The sequence below is a fragment of the Palaemon carinicauda genome, unplaced genomic scaffold, assembly GCF_036898095.1.
Source record: "Palaemon carinicauda isolate YSFRI2023 unplaced genomic scaffold, ASM3689809v2 scaffold5, whole genome shotgun sequence".
Classification (NCBI taxonomy): Eukaryota; Metazoa; Arthropoda; class Malacostraca; order Decapoda; family Palaemonidae; genus Palaemon; species Palaemon carinicauda.
Window position 1 is genome coordinate 884,310 of NW_027171761.1, and position 18,555 is coordinate 902,864.

Consider the following 18,555-nt stretch of genomic DNA (forward strand, 5'->3'; position numbering starts at 1 on the left):
TATATATATATATATATATATATATATATATATATATATATATATATATACATGCATAGAAAGACAGAGCACTGTGTGATATGTCTACACTCGGCGAAGGTTATAAGATATTGCATATACTATCCTATGGAAAAGGAAGAGATAATTAAAACAACAATCCTGAAAATGCAACAAAAATGAAGCAAAATGGTAGAAACAATTGGAAAAGAACCTAGAGATAAGGCAAATAAGAATTATCAAGACAGAAATGAAATGCAAATCAGAAAGTGGGATACTGAAAAATGAAAAGAATAACGAGAGAGTAAAAATCAAGCTTGGAAATATACAAAAAGTGGACGAAAGAAATTTAAGAACAAATATATGACGATACATTCTATTATTATTATTATTATTATTATTATTATTATTATTATTATTATTATTATTATTATTATTATTATTATTATTATTATTGTTGTTGTTGTTAAAAGCTAAGCTACAACCCTAGTTGAAAAAGCAAGATGCTATAAGCTTAAAGCTCTTACAGGGAAAATTAGGCCAGCGAGGAAAGGAAATAAATAAACTACGAGAAAAGTAATAAACAATCTAAATAGAATATTTTAAGAACACTGACAATACTATATTAGATCTGTAATGTATAAACTATTAAAACTTAAAAAAGGAAGAGAAATAAGTTAGAATAGTGCACCGAGTGTACCCTCAAGCAAGAGAACTCTACCCAAGGACAGTGGAAGACCATGGTACAGAGGTTATGGCACTACCTAAGGCTAGAAAACAATGGTTTGATTTTGGAGTGCCCTTCTCCTAGAAGAGCTGCTTACCACAGATAAAGAATCTATTCTATCCTTGCCAGGACGAAAGTAGTCATTGAACAATAACAGGGCAGTAGTTAACTCCTTGAGAAAAAAAAATCAGCGTTGGCAGGTGTATGCGGACAGAGGAGAATGTGGAAATAGTTGGTGTATGTGTAGGTAAAGGAAAAATGAACCCTAACCAGAGATAGATTAATCCAATGACGTACTCTCTGGCCAGACAAAGGACCCAATAACTGTTGTTGGGGTATTAAAGCCAACACTTGTTGTTGGCACGGGCCTTTCCCTTGGTTGGCCCGTATATCCCAATAACTCTAGCGATAGTACAGTATATCAACGAGTTAATATTATCCTTTAAAACAAGAACAGTACATTAAAACTAAGAATTGCAAATAAACATGGGGGGGGGGTGGGTTGGATTGTAAACTGCAAATTTAACGAAAGTAAAAAAGAAGATTTAACCCAGTTTTTTGTATTATACCAGGAATATAGAAAAGAAAGAAATTAATTTAGTTAACACAACCTTAGGAAGACGACTAATAGGGAATAGTAGGATTATTTTTATTTAGTGAAATAAATATAGAAGAGAATAAATTAATTTCACAATTAATGTGGAAAAAAAGACAAAATAATATGATATGATGTTAAACTCGAATCAGAAGAGTATCAAGATCACTAGAGGGTGGGCCGTTGCATAGACAACTCCTCATGATCCCAAATGCTTGAACCTGACAACAACAAATCAACAACACATAGAACACGTGTGGTCCACATTTTGAATGAAATATCATCTCCTTCACGTCAAAATAGGCAATAACCTGTGTAAATAGGACAATTTTACTTCTCCTAACCCCATTTGCAACTTAAAGACTGGTTATGATTGGCATCTGAGGAGCCCAGTAACAAATAGGCTAGAAAATACCTTGCCAAGATTTGTCTCGGACTATTTTAGGGGAAGAATGGATGCTGAGCTGGGTAAATATCAACAACTTTATGTTTATAGTGAATTATTGTTAGATGAAGACTGGTAGATTTCAACAGGCTAAGGGATTTGTTACCTAGGATAAATGTATAATGAATATGTATTCTTGATTTATGACAGAGCAGAATTCCGGTGTGACGGTCTGAACGATCCCCCGGTCTCAGAATTCTCCTTGACATTGTATAATGGTTCTTTTCCGCCATTAGCTCGCTTCGCTCGCATGAAAATAAAACATCAAGCTCGTATGTACTGGCAAGCTGTAATGTTGAGCTGCGCACGCTAACATTACAGGAAAATAAAACATCAACCTCGTATGCACTGGCAAACGGTAATGTTCGCGCATGCGCAGATTATCAAGCAGAATTCTGAGACCGGGGCATCGTTCAGACCGTCACACCGGATTTGAAAGGGTCATTCAGGTGTTTTTTTTTTTTTTTCATTTAGGAGCCTTTGTGCAATATCGGCCATATCCTTCTGCGTGCATTATAAACGTAAACTTTCCCCCCCCCTAACAACCTACAAGCCATGGTCTTGTCTACTTACTTAACTGGGAGCGGTATCTGCGAGCCCCCTTAGTCGGTCGTCATCTTACATACACCCCTTTCTTATATTTTTAGGGGTGTATGTATGGTAGCATCATTTGGGTATGTTTTTTATTTAGGAGCTTTTGTATATCAGCGGCCATATCCTTCTGCGTGAATTAAAAACGTAAACTCCCCCCCCCCCCAACTTAACCTACAAGCTGTGTTCTTATCTTCTTAACTGGGGGCCGTATCTGCGACTCCCCTTAGTCGGCCGTCATCATGCATACACCCCCTTTGTTGTATTTTCAAGGGTGTATGTATGATAGCGTCCACCTGTATGTATTACATGGCTAATGGTTGTATGTATGATAGAGGCCACCTTTATGTATTATATGGCTAAATTAGAATACGGCAGCATAAAGAGGGTCGCAGGGAGGCCCCTCGTTAGGTAAGTAGGTAAGGACACGGCTTGTAGGTTAGGTGTATGTATGATAGTGGCCACCTGTATTTATTACATGGCTAACTTAGAATACGGCAGTGTAAGGGGGTCAGAGGGGGCGTTAGCCTCCCCCATTAGGGAAGTAGGTAAGGACACAGCTTGTAGTTTAGGTTATGGGGGAAAGTTTAGGTTAGTTGATGTCCATTTTTAATCAACGCATAAGTAATTGGTTGCTGATATACAAAGGTTCCATAAATTTCCCCCCCTAGCCTAACCTACAAGCCGTGTCCTTACCTACTTACCTAACTTGTGGTTTAACGCCCCCTGCGAACCCCCTTACACTGCTGTATTCTTAGTCGGCCATCAGCATACATACAGATGGCCGCTATCATACATACACACCTGTTTTATATGTTCACACAATGCTAACCTGTAATTTTATCGGGAGTGAGTGTTTTTACGGATAGATGAACCCCTCTCCAAGACTAATGATGATAGGGAATCCTTGTGGGAAACAGAAAATGAGTGAAATTCAGTCAACCCAACCTCATTTAACCTAGATTTGGGTGCTTTGACCACAGGCCATTGTTGGAGATGCATATTTTGTATATGGTTAATACAGCCAGCACTTTGACTTCCTATGTCGGCTCATCAATTTTATAAATCTTAGGAGCCTTTGTATAACAGCGGGCAGTTCCTTCTGCATTTATAAAAAATGGACACCAACTAACCTAAACTTACCCCCGCTCAACCTAACCTACAAGCTGTGTTGTTACCTACATACCTAAGGGGGGGCTAACGTCCCCCTACAATCCCCCTTACACTACCTATTATTAGCCAGACATCATCATACATATAGGTGGCCTTTATCATACGTACACCCCAAATCTTTTACTTCAGGTATCAACATATGTTTTTCCCTAACTCTATATCTGTCAAATGAGGACAGACAGCTGAAGAAAATAGATTTTTGTAATCTGTCACAATTATGATGCCTGAATAAATAGTTAATACACTTCATAGTTTATCAATTATCAGATTGATTTAGGCACTGCTAGAAATCATCAACTGATATTAAGGTCGTAGTGGGGAACGAAAGGGCGAGTTTCCCGATTTGAAATAGAATAAACAATCTTTTAAGGTTACGATACTTGGTGTTTAAGTCTCAAAAAGTCTAACAGAATTAAGTCTGAGGTAGAAGGCAAGGGTGGGAGAAATGACGGATACTCGAATTGGAGGATGGCTTGACTACTCCTAATAGGGAGCTAGTCATTTTGTAGCCGAAAATTTGGTAATTTCATAATCGTTTTTTGGTACTGTAATTTCGTAACAATATTTTTTTGTAGTTTCCTAACATAAAGATATGAGATTTTTTATTTGTTTGTTCTATTGTTCTCTGTCCTAGGTGGTGATGCTGGCAGTAGTGAGATAAACTGTTTTGCTGTCAATAATTGTTGTTACAAAATAACTCACCCGTTAGTTCTGAACAACTACAATACGACCAAACATACATGGTTATGATGACTTATGTCGTAACAATAATTACAAACAACAAAGCAAGTTCATTATCAAGAAAGGACCCCCTAATAGTAATTGGAGAACTTGAAAAGCTATTGTCAACATTCAATTAACAAATTTGTTTCAACACCTACAAACCTTTCGCTCTTTATTATATGAGAATATTACTTCGGCTAAGCTAAACTAGCAACAATGACATCACTTGCTTTTGGCTCGGTGGAGTGCTCTCCCCAGTTAATCTATTATTAAAACTGGCATGGAGACATATCTTCATACCCTTTACCTTGTGTGCAGATGTCGTGCCTGTTTGTAGGGAGTGGCCATCCTCACACTGGGTGCGGTTCGGTAGGCGCTGAAAGAAGTCCAAAAGGGATTCTTCACCTTCGGCGTCTTCTTCGAAGTCAAAGAAGTCCAGACTTTGTACTCCGGCATCTCATACCTTCCCCTCAGACTCTGCTCGTTCGGTCTCCTCTGGAGGACAATTAATGAAGAGTGGTGGTTATTTGACCCACAGACAACCATCTGTTGCTGAGTGTCATAATGCTTTCCCTAGCATAGCAAAGGTGCCCTTGGCTGAAGGAAAGTCTGTCCGACAACGCTATGTATCAGCTCCGGTCTTCCTTGGGAACCTCGGATTCTCCCACGAAGGAACGACTGTTCAAGGGCTTCAGTTGGGGACCACAGTGAAAGCGCATAGCTGCCTCCTCCGAGGCTATTGGGGCGGGTGGCCCTCTAAAACTTCGTTTCCCTAGCTGCAGCAATTCCTGCTTTTGCTCTAGCACCCACTGTTCATACAACTTTGGTGTATGAACAAGAGCAGTTGTCTGGCACCCCTCGTAGTGACCAGATGGGCGAGCCTTTCAAGGAAAACCCATAGACTGACTACTTTCAGTCTTCAAAGTTTGCAGATTGCTCTGCGCACCCTCAGACTTAGTTTGCTCAACGCAGGTTTCGCAGAGCATGAAGCCTTAACTTCACCACTCGTTCGCAGGGCCTCCTCACCTGAGTGGTCTCTCCCTTTGGGGGATGAGGAAACGAGTACTGGATTCTTCCAGGCCTCGTTCCAGCTCCGCAGAGTGTTGCTATGCAGATCGAGACGATGAGGCATTATGGGGATTGTTCACAGTCGTGTCTGTAGGACGCAGAAAGATACTTGGCATTTTGTGAGTCCAGGTCCTTCAGGTCCTATGCCTTGGGCTTCTACTAACATCGAAGAGCCTATTTTTTATGCCGTCCACCACCGAATGGGGAAAACAGGAGAGCATACGGCAACTTGCCAACCTTTTGTAGGAACGTTGATGAGTGATTGCACTCGATCTCACGTTACTCAGGCATCGGGTCGAGTAGACCCTGAGTTAGCGAGAGTCTTGTGCAGTGTTACAGACCGAAGTTCCTGCTCGTTTGGTCTCCTTCGAGGGATTGTCGAGTAGTAGCGCAGGCCAATTAACACCTGGACAACCTAGGTCTTCGAGAGACAGTGTCGCTTCCCCTAGCATGCTACCTCGCCTCTTCTCCCGGGTGGTCCATGACTCTTTCTCCTCTGTTACAGGTGTGGTATCCTTGGAGTTACCAGGTCCGCCCTCCAAGGATATCCTCCGGCAGCTTCTTCGCCGTGGCCCTAGTATACAGCCATCGCTGACGTCAGAGGTACCATTAGTCAGTGGAATGTTTTGCATTTCACGGGTGGAGACTATCTTGAGTCTCCTCCAAGAGAGAGGCTTTTCATGATGAACGATGCACTGCATAAGCATCTGGATACCTGCGAAGTTCCTTTGTAGCGGTTTACCAAAAGAAATTGGGCCATTTTTTGCAATTTGCTTAGAGAAACACCTCTTAGTCTCAGCAGTGAAAGACTTTCAGGCTGAAGGGCTTTGACCTTTCCTCTGTGTGGGCTTTGTTTATGCTCATAAGGAGCTTTGAACAGTCTTGTCCACTTTGAAACCTTAGGCCTGCAGAGTGGGATATGGCCCTAATTCTTAAGTCTCTGATGCTTGTCCCATACTAGCCATTGAGAAGGGCTGTAGATAGAAATATGATTCTCAAAACTATCTGCTAGCCTTAGCTTTGGTGAATTGAGTTGGCGAGCTTCATATAATTTCATATGTCACTGGGCATTCTGAAGGATGGAAGGTTTCTTTTAGTTTTGCTGCTGAATTCATGGCCAAGACCCAAAACCCAGCAGTCCACGATATCAAGTTTGAGTCCTTCAACATGTCTTTTTCTCAGAAGGTGTCTAGAGGGGATCAGGATGATTTGCTTCTCTCTCCTGTTATAGCACTACTTTGCCTTGTTAAGAGGACTCCTCTCTTCAGGCCTGAGTACTTCACTTAATACCAGCAGTAAAAGATATCCAAGAACCATGTTTCTTTTTGACTTGTGAGACCATCAGGTAGCCTATCCTTCAATCAGTGAGGAAGGTAGCGGTCCAGTTTGGGCAAGACTCATAAAATACCGTCCACTTTGGCATTAAAGGCAGGACTTCTGAAAATTCCTTGGATACCTTTATCCTTGGGTCTTATGAGGGCTACTCAATAGGTTGTGTAACTAGCCCAGTTCCCTCACAGGACAAGAAGTATCTCTCTGAGATGGCAGTATTGACATAAGCATAGAATGAAAGGCCTTTTATACTCTTCTTCTTGCAGGTGCAGCAGCGGTCGTGACTCTTAGGAGCTGGACCAGACTTCAACCAGTAGGTTCCATAACTAAGTAACATTTCTTTACTGGCTGGATCTGTTGAGATGTATTTCCCCCTTCCTCCTAGAAGACGGAGAGGATGGACGGAATGTATTCAAACAGTTTTATTATAAATGTCTAAATATACATTTGGAAAATATACAGGCATTCAGGATGGGGATATAGGTTTTCCTCAGATTGATTAAGCATAACCTAATGTCTTTAACTTCACCTTTGCTGTTGCATGGGACCAGATGCAGTGACAGTTTTTGGGAAAGTTAAAAGGACTTCCTCTCTCCTAAAGATGAGTCTGCTATTAAAGGATGATGCTTTTCCTTTAGGCACAAATCCCAGATTTTTTATGTAATTTGTATTTTTCTTAACTACACAATCCTGGGGATCGAGACCCAAGCTAGCATGCTCCTTGACCCGAGACTAGCCTCAGGGCACGTATCCTTCCGCCTGAGGTTAGCCTTCACAGAAAATGGAAGTAGGGTAAACTACACTAAACTTTGGTCGGATGAGAGGAGATTTCCAGGTACTCCTAAGAAAGTAGTTCGAGGTAAGTATGTTAGGAAAAAATACAAATTACTTAAAATTTGTGATTTTTCTTAACTACACAATCCTGAGTCTTTTAAGTTGAAAGTTACACCTCAACCACCCGGCAAGTCTTAGGCCAAAAGTCTAAGGTGCAGTCTTGCTAACTGACAGGTTAGTGGGGCTTTCTCCTCACCACCTGTTGGTAGTTATAACTATCTTCGCTGAAGTCATATTCCTGTAAGAGGATTCTGGTTTGTATAGGCAGAAAAAATACGAGTTACTTTAAAAATGTGTAATTTTTGTTAAAAAAATCCAAATATGTCAATCCCAGTTATCATTAGTAATGGAGGGTGTTTTGTAGGCATTTAGATCTCGTAATTGCATTGGAGATTTTCATATATGTTTAATGATGTAATGTTTGATACTGATTTATTTTTTAGATTCAGCAAAGTCTTTGGGTGGATCAACATGTCTACTGGATCGCCTTGAGAAGGCAAAAAAATCATTTTCGGAACCTATTGATGTTCCTATTGAAGATTCAGAAGATGTAATAATACTTTGGTTAACAAAGCTTTTAACATCAAAAGTAAGTGGCCATATTCCTTAAATATCAATTGTTTCTCAATTCCTCTCTCTAAATACCTAAATTGTTCCAGCACCAAATACAAACCTTTCAGCTCTTTGCAATGGAGATATAATTTGGCAACAGCTGAAACTAACCGTAAAACTTTTAGCGAGGTGTTACTCCCCTCTGGTGGTTAGTGGGGGGTAGAGGGAGGTAGACCCGACACCCTGCTCATACTACCAGTAGCTAGCACAAACCCGTTCTTAGTTTGGCTCGGAGGAGAGCAGATGGTATCAGTCCTCCTCCGCTTTATTTGGCTTAACAACCATAATAAAGAACCAACTAGCCTAAAATTTTAATTGTTTCGCCACTAATACAAACCAACGCTATTTATAGATTATATTACTTTTGGCGAAAGTTAGAGGGGGGAGGGGTAGTTTGCTACCATGCTTGCTCACACACCTTGGCTGAGTAACCACTCCGCTCCAACTTACTGGCCATTTGACTTGCTTTTTCTTAAACATATTTTTATTTTTTTTATTTTTATGAAAACATTTTTGTAATGTTGTTTTATATATTTAAGCTTTTCTTTACAGTGAATGTTGCTGTTTGTGTGTCAGCATTAATGCAGCAGGTTCTCCCCCCTTGGATGCTGGGCAACCCATAGGCTGGTGGTCTTCTGAGTGACTCGGCCTCCGCCACAGGGGAGTCATCATTGTGTGGATACACCATCTCCCTTTTGATGCTGTCATCACTCTCAACGCTTGCGGCCTACCCAGAGCTTGACTTCAGTCCAGCTCTTCCTCTCAGACAATGCCGCTCTCCCTCATTACATGGGCAGCCGGCAAATTCTCTGCGGGGGAGCACCTTTCCTGTTAGGTGGCTTAGGTTGTGCTCTCGAATGGCTTTCTTTAGTTATTAAATCGAAATAACTGGTTGTAATATGACATTTTTGGAAGTAATTTGTATTTTTCCTAGCGATACAAACTTGTTGATATTTATAGGGGTATTACTTTTGGCGAATTTGAAAGACGAGCCATTAGAGTTTTAGAGGGTTAAACCCCCCCCCCCCCTTGTTAGTTAGCAGGGGGTTAGGGGTAGGAGCTACTCATTTCTCTCACACATCTGGGCTGCGAGCTTCACTTTGCTTCGGGGTAGGACTTCAAGAGGGACTGGTGTTGATGGGCCAATCTGTATAAATAGCTTCACGTTAGTATCGTTAGTAAAAATACAAGTTACTTCTAAATTTGTCATTTGTTACGTCTCTACATACAAACCAACGCTATCTATAGGGGACTGACTTATCCTTTAGGAGGGTAGAAGGCTTTGCCAATCTGGCTTTTTGACTTTGACCTGGGGATTCCCCTTTATGTGTTTAGCACATAATAGGAGGAAACCCACTCTAGCTGTGTGTTCGTGATACTAGCAATGTGACCTTCAAGGTAGGAGTTCTTCAGAGTCATAGGAATCTAAAGTGGTTACCAAGACGTTCCCTATAATCCCCTCGATAGCATGCAGGGACGTAACAGTCTTGACACAATACCAGGTTACACAAGGGAACAATGCTTTACGTGCAGTTGGTCGAGGTCAGCTTTGCAGAGGACCCTGGGTGCTGATTTCCTCAAGATAGGGGAGAATGAAGGAAAGAAGGAGTCAATCTTTCCTAATCATTTATTCAGACAAATTAATCTCTCTCCCTCTCTATTTATTATGCATTGCTTTCTAAAGATAAATTGAAAAAGATATTCTCTCTCTCTCTCTCTCTCTCTCTCTCTCTCTCTCTCTCTCTCTCTCTCTCTCTCTCTCTCTCTCTCTCTCTCTCCCCCCCCCTGCTATTCGTCCATCAAGGAACCTGAGGTGTTAAACCAGTTGTTGTGCAGCCACCACAGGACCAGTGGAAAAGGTTTCCATGCTCCTGTGAGTTACGCTTTGCAGGTAGTGGGCGGCGAAAGTCGTTTGATGCTTCCACACACCCGCTTGTAGAACCTGCACCACAGAGTAGTATCGTTTGAACGCCAGAGACGTATCAATGCCCCTGACATCATGTGCTCTGGGGCGACGGGATGGAGGAGGATCCTGATTCAGAGCCAGGTCAATGACCTTGCAAATCCAGGCAGAAATGTTGTTCTTGGTGATCCTCCTCTTGACCTTCCCCGTGCTGACGAGGAGTGCTGGCGCACGGGCGAGTTGCTGATGTTCTTTTGAAGTAGTATCTCAAACTTCTTACTGAACCTCATAACAGCCTATTCTTTACAGATTCTCTTGTTCTGATACACCTGACAACACAGATTACCAAACAATTCATCTTCACCCAAAGGTTTACTGCATTGTCATTGTTCAGTGGCCACTTTCCTCTTGGTGAGGATAGAAGAGACTCTTTAGCTATGGTAAGCATCTCATCTAAAAGGATACTCCAAAATCAAACCATTGTTCTCTAGTCTTGGGTAGTGCTATAGCCTCTGTACCATGGTCTTCCACTGTCTGAAGTTAGAGTTCTCTTGCTTGAGGGTATACCTGAGCACACTATTCTATCTTATTTCTCTTCCTCTTGTTTTGTTAAAGTTTTTATACTTTATATAGGAGATATTTATTTTAATGTTGTTACTCTTCTTAGAATATTTTATTTTTCTTTGTTTCCTTTCCTGATTGGGCTATTTTCTCTGTTGGAGCCAGAGCCCCTGGGCTTATAGCATCCTTCTTTACCAACTAGGGTTGTAGCATAGCAAGTAATAATAATAATAACTGTGGAAGGGCCAGGAAGGCAGCCTTCATCTGTAAAGTGATATACTATATGTGCTGATACAGTACTTTTTGAACTCTGACCATAGGCCTGAGGTCTTACAGTGCTGCATATGGGCCCATCATCCTTCTTTTGATGCATCTAAAACGAGCATCAAGTCCTGGGGAAGGACAAGAAGGTCAACGCCCTTTAGAAAATTCTCATCTGCCACACACCACGCGAGATCTGTCTGTTCCTCTGGTCCCATGGGATCAAAATGTCCGAGGAATCGAATGCCTCTTTCCAGATGGGCTTTGGCTGTCATTGGAGGGATTGTATCCTGAGGCGGCCATTGGGAACTAGCCGGGTCAGGGATAATAGGTGCCCAAGGAGACATAGCCACCTCTGAGCTGGGATTTTGCATCTGAGGAATAGTCTTGCAACCTTCCTTAGCCTCACTACCCTGTCATTTAATGGGAAGACTTTCTGAGGGTCAGTGTCTATTATCATTCCCAGGTATACCAGTCATTGAGAGGGAAGCAGTGATGACTTCTCAAGGTTTACCATGATCCCCAGATATTTGCAAATTTTCAGAAGTTTGTCTCAGTGTTGAAAAAGTCTCTATATCGAGTCAGCTAGAATCGTCCAGTCTTCTAGCCTCTCCGATGGTCCAGCACTTTGCTGCAGTGTAGGGGCTTGAGAGTCTCAGTGATGAGCTGGGCAATGGTTGGGGTGGGATTATCCACCCTGACAGGTTCAACCATACCACTAAGACCAGCTCTGAGAGATCAGACTAAGACTGGACCTCTATAAGCCTTCTCCTTCTTTGGAAACCAACCCCCTTGGTGACGACCTCGGAAATACGAACACGGACCTTGATATTGACAATTCCAGGTCAGGTTTTAATATTGTAACATTAGAAACCCACTCACATCATGTAGAGAAGAGAGAGAAAATAAGAGATATAAGAGAAAAATACGGAAAAGCAGAAATACTACCTGGTCACTATGAAATAGTGAATTATGAAAAAAAATATTTGAACATTTGAAAATGGAAGACATGAAAATGTGAATGTTTTTTTAAGCCAATAAGGAAATAAAAGAAGTATGGGGAGGGCAGCCAAAAATTCTTCCCCAGGGAAATGGAAGACTCTTGATAGAGACACTATTCCCCAAACAAAGTGAAAGCTTGAAAGCACTTTCAACTTTGGATGGTCATAATGTCAAATGCTTTTGTCACCCCATTTTTAACCAGTGTAGGGGGTGTGATAAATGCTCCAGAGTTAATAGAGATAGAGGAAAAAGAAATTGAAGATGAACTGAAAAGTCAAGGAGTAGTAAAAGTAGTCTTAACGAGAAAGAGAGTCGGAGAATGTGTTTCTCTAGCTATTTAGTTTTAACTTTTGATCAATGTAGGCTACCAAATTTTATTAAAGCTAGTTGGCTACCTTTAAAGGTAAATCCATACATCCCCTCACCATTGCGATATTATCATTGCTAAATATATTGGCTTTTAAGCCAAAAGTGCAAGGAAAAACTAAATAATAAGCCACCTGTTTGTGCTAACTGTGGAAAAAATAGTTATGGAGCACGCACAGAAAATTCAAATTCACTGTGGGGAAGCACACCCAGCTACATGTAAAATTTGTGTTGAGTTTTTTTCTGAAAAAGAAATTCAGGCCATTAGGACCATGGAAAGGGTTACTTTTAAATAGGCTCCTAAAAGAGCTCTTGAAAAGCAGATAAGGCCAGGTCAACCTTATTCACTGGTTTTGAGGCATAACTTGCCAAAACATACCGACAAAAATAGTATTCTCACTTCCAACATAAAGAAAGATATGAAAGTAGTTGAAGACAATGAAAGTCCAATTGCAAAATTATATTCGGAAGGTGTAGAAAAGTCAAAACAGATAGTTAAAGAACAGAAGGATAAAAAACTATCTACTCCTGTTCTAAACAATAGTACAAACCTCTCTCAGGCCATGTCCTTGCCTGATTTGATGTAGGTTTCACTTAAAACCAATTTACCCAATGCATCTGTAGTGGGGAAGGTGCAAAAACCAGGTTGCTCACTACTTTTTAATCGAAAAAGAGACGTCCATCAGCATACAGTTGATTCTAATAGTCAAGCCCTCTCCATCATGCGGCTCAATACTACACAGTATTCTAGAAGTTTTATTTCAGCTGTGACCAAGTTGCGGAATGATCTTCCTTATCGGTTAGTTGAATCAGTAAGACTTCAAAAGTTCAAAGTTGCAGCAAATGTTATAATGTTGAACAGGCTGGCATAAGACTTTTTATAGATATAAATGTATTATCTGTTATAATGTTGTTAATGTTTTTTAGATTATTTTATTTTAATTTTTCATTACTTCTTATATCGTTTATTTATATCCTTGTTTCCTTTCCTCACTGGGCTATTTTTCCCTGTTTGAGCCCTTGGGCTTATAGCATCTTGCTTTTCCAACTAGGGTTGTAGCTTGGCTAGTAATAATAATAATAATAATCTCTCTCGCTCCCTTCCATAAGAAACATTAAAGTTATGACTTCAAATAAATTTGATGTCTTGTCTGCTGATGTTTCTGATCAACTGGAAGACAACTTAAATAAATTGGAAAGTCAAGTTGAGGTCCACCATCCCCCTCAACAATTAGATCAAAAGGACACAAAGAAAGAGACAAACACAAAACCCAATATATAAGATCTCTAGAGCAACCCCTGGGAAAAGTGTTGGATCAAAAATTGCCAGTGGGAAGACTTCATCCAAGGTGTCTTCCGAAAAATAAACCATAGTTTTTTCCTCCATTCTGCAATTGAATTGACAGGGTTTAAGGGCCAAATATAAAGAACTTAAGCTCCTCATTCATGACCACTCCCCTAAAATTGTATGTCTACAGGAGAGCAAGCTCAATGCTAATACCTTTTTTTGTTCTTGAGAGTACTTTAGCTATAGAACACCATGAGATCAACGATCAGGGAGCCATGGCGGAAGTCTTACATATGTTTGTCTGGATGTTCCCCAAATATCTTTGTCCATCTGTGACCCTCTGCAGGCAGTGATTGTACAAATAGATATAAAGAGAAAATACACAATCTGCTCTCTGTACTTGCCTTCAAATGATAACATCTCATATGGTAATTTAGTAGAGGTGATTCAACAACTCCCACAACCATTTCTCTTACTAGGAGATTTTAATAGTAGACATACTTTATGGGGTGATGTTTTGGCAAACACAAGGGGTAATATATCATCAGTTGTGGAGAATGACAATGTAGGATTCCTTAATACAGGAGACCCCACACACTTTCATGTTCAGACAGGTACCTTGTCATGCATTGACCTATCAATTGCAGGCTCTTAACTGCTTTCTCAATTTTGATTGGAGAAAATTAGATAATTGGCATACTAGTGATCATGCACCAATCATTATTAACACCAAGAATGGTCCAACTTTACAGAGATCGCCACGATGGAATCTTGACAAGGCGGACTGGGATAGATTTCATGAGCTAAGAACATATATCAGTCAGTTTGTAGTGAAGTCCTGGGACACGCAGTTACCAGGAGAAAGCCATGGGTATCAAATGATACTTGGGATACTATAAAAAGGAGACAAAGTCAGAAATTGATTGTTGAAAGTTTTTGAGGAAGTAATGAAAATTACAAGGTAGAGCATGCTAAGTATTCCAGTATTGACAGTGAGGAAAAAAAAAAAGCCAGGAATGACTGGAGAGAACATTTAGACAGTAAAGCAGATAAGGCTGACAAAGCTATGAATTCAGGAAGTGGCTATGGCGTAAGAATCACTCATAGAATTATTAATGAAATCTCGACTGGGGCAAAGAAAAAGAAACTTATACCCATCAAAATGAGAGATGGTTCTGTTATAGCAACAGAAGATGAAGAAAGACAACATTTGATGGAACACTTTAGTGAGGTTAGGAATAGGAGATATAAAGGGAATAATTTGATTGATATACCTGAAGCTGAGGAAGACCTTGATGGGCCCATGAATGAATTCAGTGTTTGAAGTTGACGCTATCCTTAAAAAACTAAAGAGATGGAAAGCCCCCGGGATACGATGAAATAACTGCCGAGATGATACTGGCCGAAAATGAAGTGACTCCCAAACTACTTACAAGATTATTTTGTAAAATGTGGCATGAAGAGGGAAAACATGATGAATGGGAGTTAGGAGTGTTGGTGAAAATATCCAAAAAGGGAGAACTGACTGATTGCAATAATTATAGAGGCATAACACTTACGTCAGTTGTTATGATAATACATAGTATGCTTATTCTAAAGAGAAGTGACAATTGCAAAAAACTGTGGTGGGCAAGTGAACTATTACTGCCGTTGGGTAATTGATTCGCTAGTTGCATGCATTACTCTCACGTCATATGCACATCCATGAAGGATAGCAAGAATTAGCGGAATTAGTTGCATGTGAGATTGGTCTTGAGCAGCCTATCGTTTTCTTGATACTGATGAACTACAGGATTTACTGTACTGTAATGCCTTCCTTTTTCGTTAGAGAATACGGGCTACTCTGGGGTTACCCCGTCTGTAAGTGGATATACACTACTAACTCCCATAAGAATGATGACAATGGTAGGGCAGTTCACTCAGATAAAGAGACAGTTGCTTGCAACCGATTGCTTACTCGATAGCAGCTAAGCAACTGCTTGGCCCTTCAGGCACCCCGTGAGAAGGGACCTTTCTCTTGCAAGTCTAGTGTTGCTTCCTCTCAATTGAATCCTCCATGTGGGGTTGGTTAATAGACACAGTACCTGGGCGGTGCCCGTTCCAGTTCCTTTCTTCTTCCCCTCTCTTGAGGTGCAGCAGTTATGGCGTCATGAGCGGGAGGGGACGCTAGAGGCAGGTAAACTCCACCCAGTAAATTTTCTTTACAATTAAGTTTGTATTGAAGTATCCCTAGTTTGGGAGATAAATGGAATGTATGCAAACATTTAATTTCTCAAATTCCCATGCATTCTGACACCATATCTTTTAAGATAGGGGTTCTCACCAGAGGTAACTTCAGGTTCTCCGGGAGACTGGGGGATTGGGACTACAGATTAGTAAACTCTTAGATTGTTGATTTTTAAATATTAAACTTAGCCGGTGAATATATAATAGCTGACGTCTCGGACGGCTCGACAGAAACACAAAAACTCGCGAGCGATCGCCATGAAGGTTGCGGGTGTGCCCACCAGCGCCGACTATCGGCCAGATACCGCATATACTTGTAAACAGCTCCAGTTCTTCTCTGTCGGTCTTGTCGACAAGTTGATTCCGCTCGCTGTTGACCTGGAGTTTTCGTCACTTTTGGTGAAGTACTTCTTTTTGGTTGTTTTGAGCTTTCGCAGTGACAGGTGTTTTTCTCTTCAATTAAAACTCTTGAACCCTTTTTTGGCTAGTGTTTATTGTTGATGACTTTGGATTTGTTTTGGATTTTCTTTGACTGTTCAATATGGCTGACCCTTCTCCTATCCCTGGACCTAAATTTCGCAAATGTAATGCTAGGGATTGTAACAAACGTCTTCCCAAGGCCTCTCTCGACCCACATACCGTGTGTTCTAATTGCCGGGGTAAAACCTGCCAATTAGGAGATCGGTGTGATGAGTGTGTGGTCTTGTCGGAATTCGACTGGCTAGAGTTTGATAAATATTCTCGTAAGCTGGAGAGAGATAGGGTGAGGAGAAGCTCCTCTAGGTCGTTGGAATTTTCCTCCTCCCATGCCCCTGAACCTAATCCTTCCCCTGTAGTAGTTGTTCCTGAACCCTCTACTAGCACTCATGAACCGTCCATGCGGGATATGTTGCTTGCCATTCAAGCTTTGGGCGAGAGAGTTGAGTCCTTAGCATCGGACCGTAATCAACTCATGTCGGATGTGAATTTATTGAAGTGTCAGTGTGCCAAATCAGAAAATCGTGGGGATAAAGTGATAAGTGCGCAAAGTGTTTTTAGTGTTGCGACCGAGGGTTCGTCTGTTCGTGCTTGTCGTTCCCCTAGTCCGAGACCTCTTTCAGGCTCCCCTGCACCAGGGAGAAGTAATGTCGTAGGACTTAAGGGGACGAGAGGCTTTAACCAACGTACAGACGTTCCCTCTTTGGTATCGGGCGTGTCTCGTCAAGATCGCCCCTACCATAAGACGAGCGAGGCTGTTTTCTCCTCGTCATCCGAAGGCTTCTCGCAAAAGAAACCTTGGCGCAAGGTTTCTAGACCCTTGAAGCGGAAGTCAGTCCCTTCAGGACAGGTCCAGCGTCCTGGCTGTAGCCATTGGGACAGCTCTGACCCTTTGCAGTCGTCGGAAGACTGTTCGCCTATTAAACGTAAGCGTAACACGGGCTCCGAGAGTCTCAGTAAAGGCAATGTTTTGCCGACACAGACGTTACCTTCGTCTCGGCCCGTCCCGACTCCCGTTGATCCTAAATGGGTTGTCCTGCAGGATATGCAGACTAAGCTTGCCTCCCTTATGGAGGAGTATATCGTTGAGCAGGTTCACGATGATCCTCGCCGTTACGCTGATCGAGACTCTGGCCGTCAGCCGCCCAAACGAGCTTTTACTCGTCCTTTTGACGTTATGAAACGTGATGTCGGTAGTTTGTCACGTCAGTCACGTGACTTGGATCCTCACTCGCTGCAGTCCCGTGTTAACTTTCAGCCGCTGCCGCAGCCTCGTGTTGACGTTCAGCCGCTGCCGCAGTCTCGTGTTGACGTTCAGGACGTTCGCCAACCAGCTCAGTTGCCTCGTTTTGACGTTGAGCGTCAAGCACCGCAGTCAAGGGTTGTTTTGACTGCTCAGTCTAGGCAGTCAAGGCAGTCTCGACTTGACGTCGAGCGTCCATCAACTCCTGTTGTTGTTGCTGGTCAGTCCTTTCAGCAGCGACATGACGTCGCTTCCTTGACTGCTACTGCTGCTCCTTTGCTTGTGGACTTTGCCTGTCAAGCATTGCCACCGCGGCAGGTCTCTCCTTTTCTTGAGACTCGACAATTGTCGGACGAGGTTCCTTCAGATGAGGATGTTGCTGATCCTCCGCCTACTGATATTCCTTTGGGTGTTTTATCAGACGGAGAAGAGCCTAAAGCTGCTCAACCCTCTATGGACTTTAAGAAAATCATGATGATTTTTAAGGATCTTTTCCCAGACCATTTTGTAACTTCTGCTCCTCGTTCGCCTCCGTCAGAGTTTGCGCTAGGCCTAGCTACTTCAAAGCCTTCTTTTACTAAGCTAGTGCTCTCTCGCTCTTCTAAGAGGGCTTTACGTTTGCTAGGCGACTGGTTGATTACCAGGAGGAGTTTGGGGAAGACGGCCTTTGCTTTCCCTCCTTTTAAACTAGCTTCTAGAGCGAGCGTCTGGTATGACACGGGAGAAGTTCTCGGCTTGGGAGTCCCTGCCTCTGCCCAGGGAGACTTCTCAAGCCTCGTAGACTCTCCCCGTCGCCTGGCCATGAGACGCTCTAAAGTTTGTTGGTCCTCCTCGGACCTTGACCATCTCCTTAAAGGGGTTTACAGGGCCTTCGAAGTTTTTAACTTCTGAGATTGGTCTCTAGGAGCATTAAGCAGGAAGATCTCGTCGGCCGACCAGGATGTTTCCGTGCTTATTATGTCTTGCATGGACAAAGCCATCCGTGATGGCTCCAATGAGCTCGCCGCTACCTTTACGGCTGGAGTCCTGAAGAAGAGGGAGACTCTTTGCTCGTTCCTTTCGGCAGGAGTGACTCCCTGTCAAAGGTCGGAGCTTCTCTTTGCCCCCTTATCAGCTGCCTTGTTTCCTCAA

At 42.1% G+C, this 18,555-nt stretch overlaps 1 protein-coding gene across 1 annotated transcript in view; it reads left to right on the forward strand.

Moving 5' to 3' along the window:
* The first annotated feature begins 1,495 nt into the window (after nucleotides 1-1,495).
* LOC137637028 (uncharacterized) overlaps nucleotides 1,496-18,555 on the forward strand; it is a 190,338-nt gene continuing 173,278 nt past the window's right edge. The window contains exons 1-2 of the mRNA XM_068369337.1: nucleotides 1,496-1,787; nucleotides 7,929-8,074. Coding sequence (XP_068225438.1) covers nucleotides 1,772-1,787; nucleotides 7,929-8,074 — 162 coding nt within the window. The 5' untranslated portion in view covers nucleotides 1,496-1,771. The remainder of the gene's footprint in view (nucleotides 1,788-7,928; nucleotides 8,075-18,555) is intronic.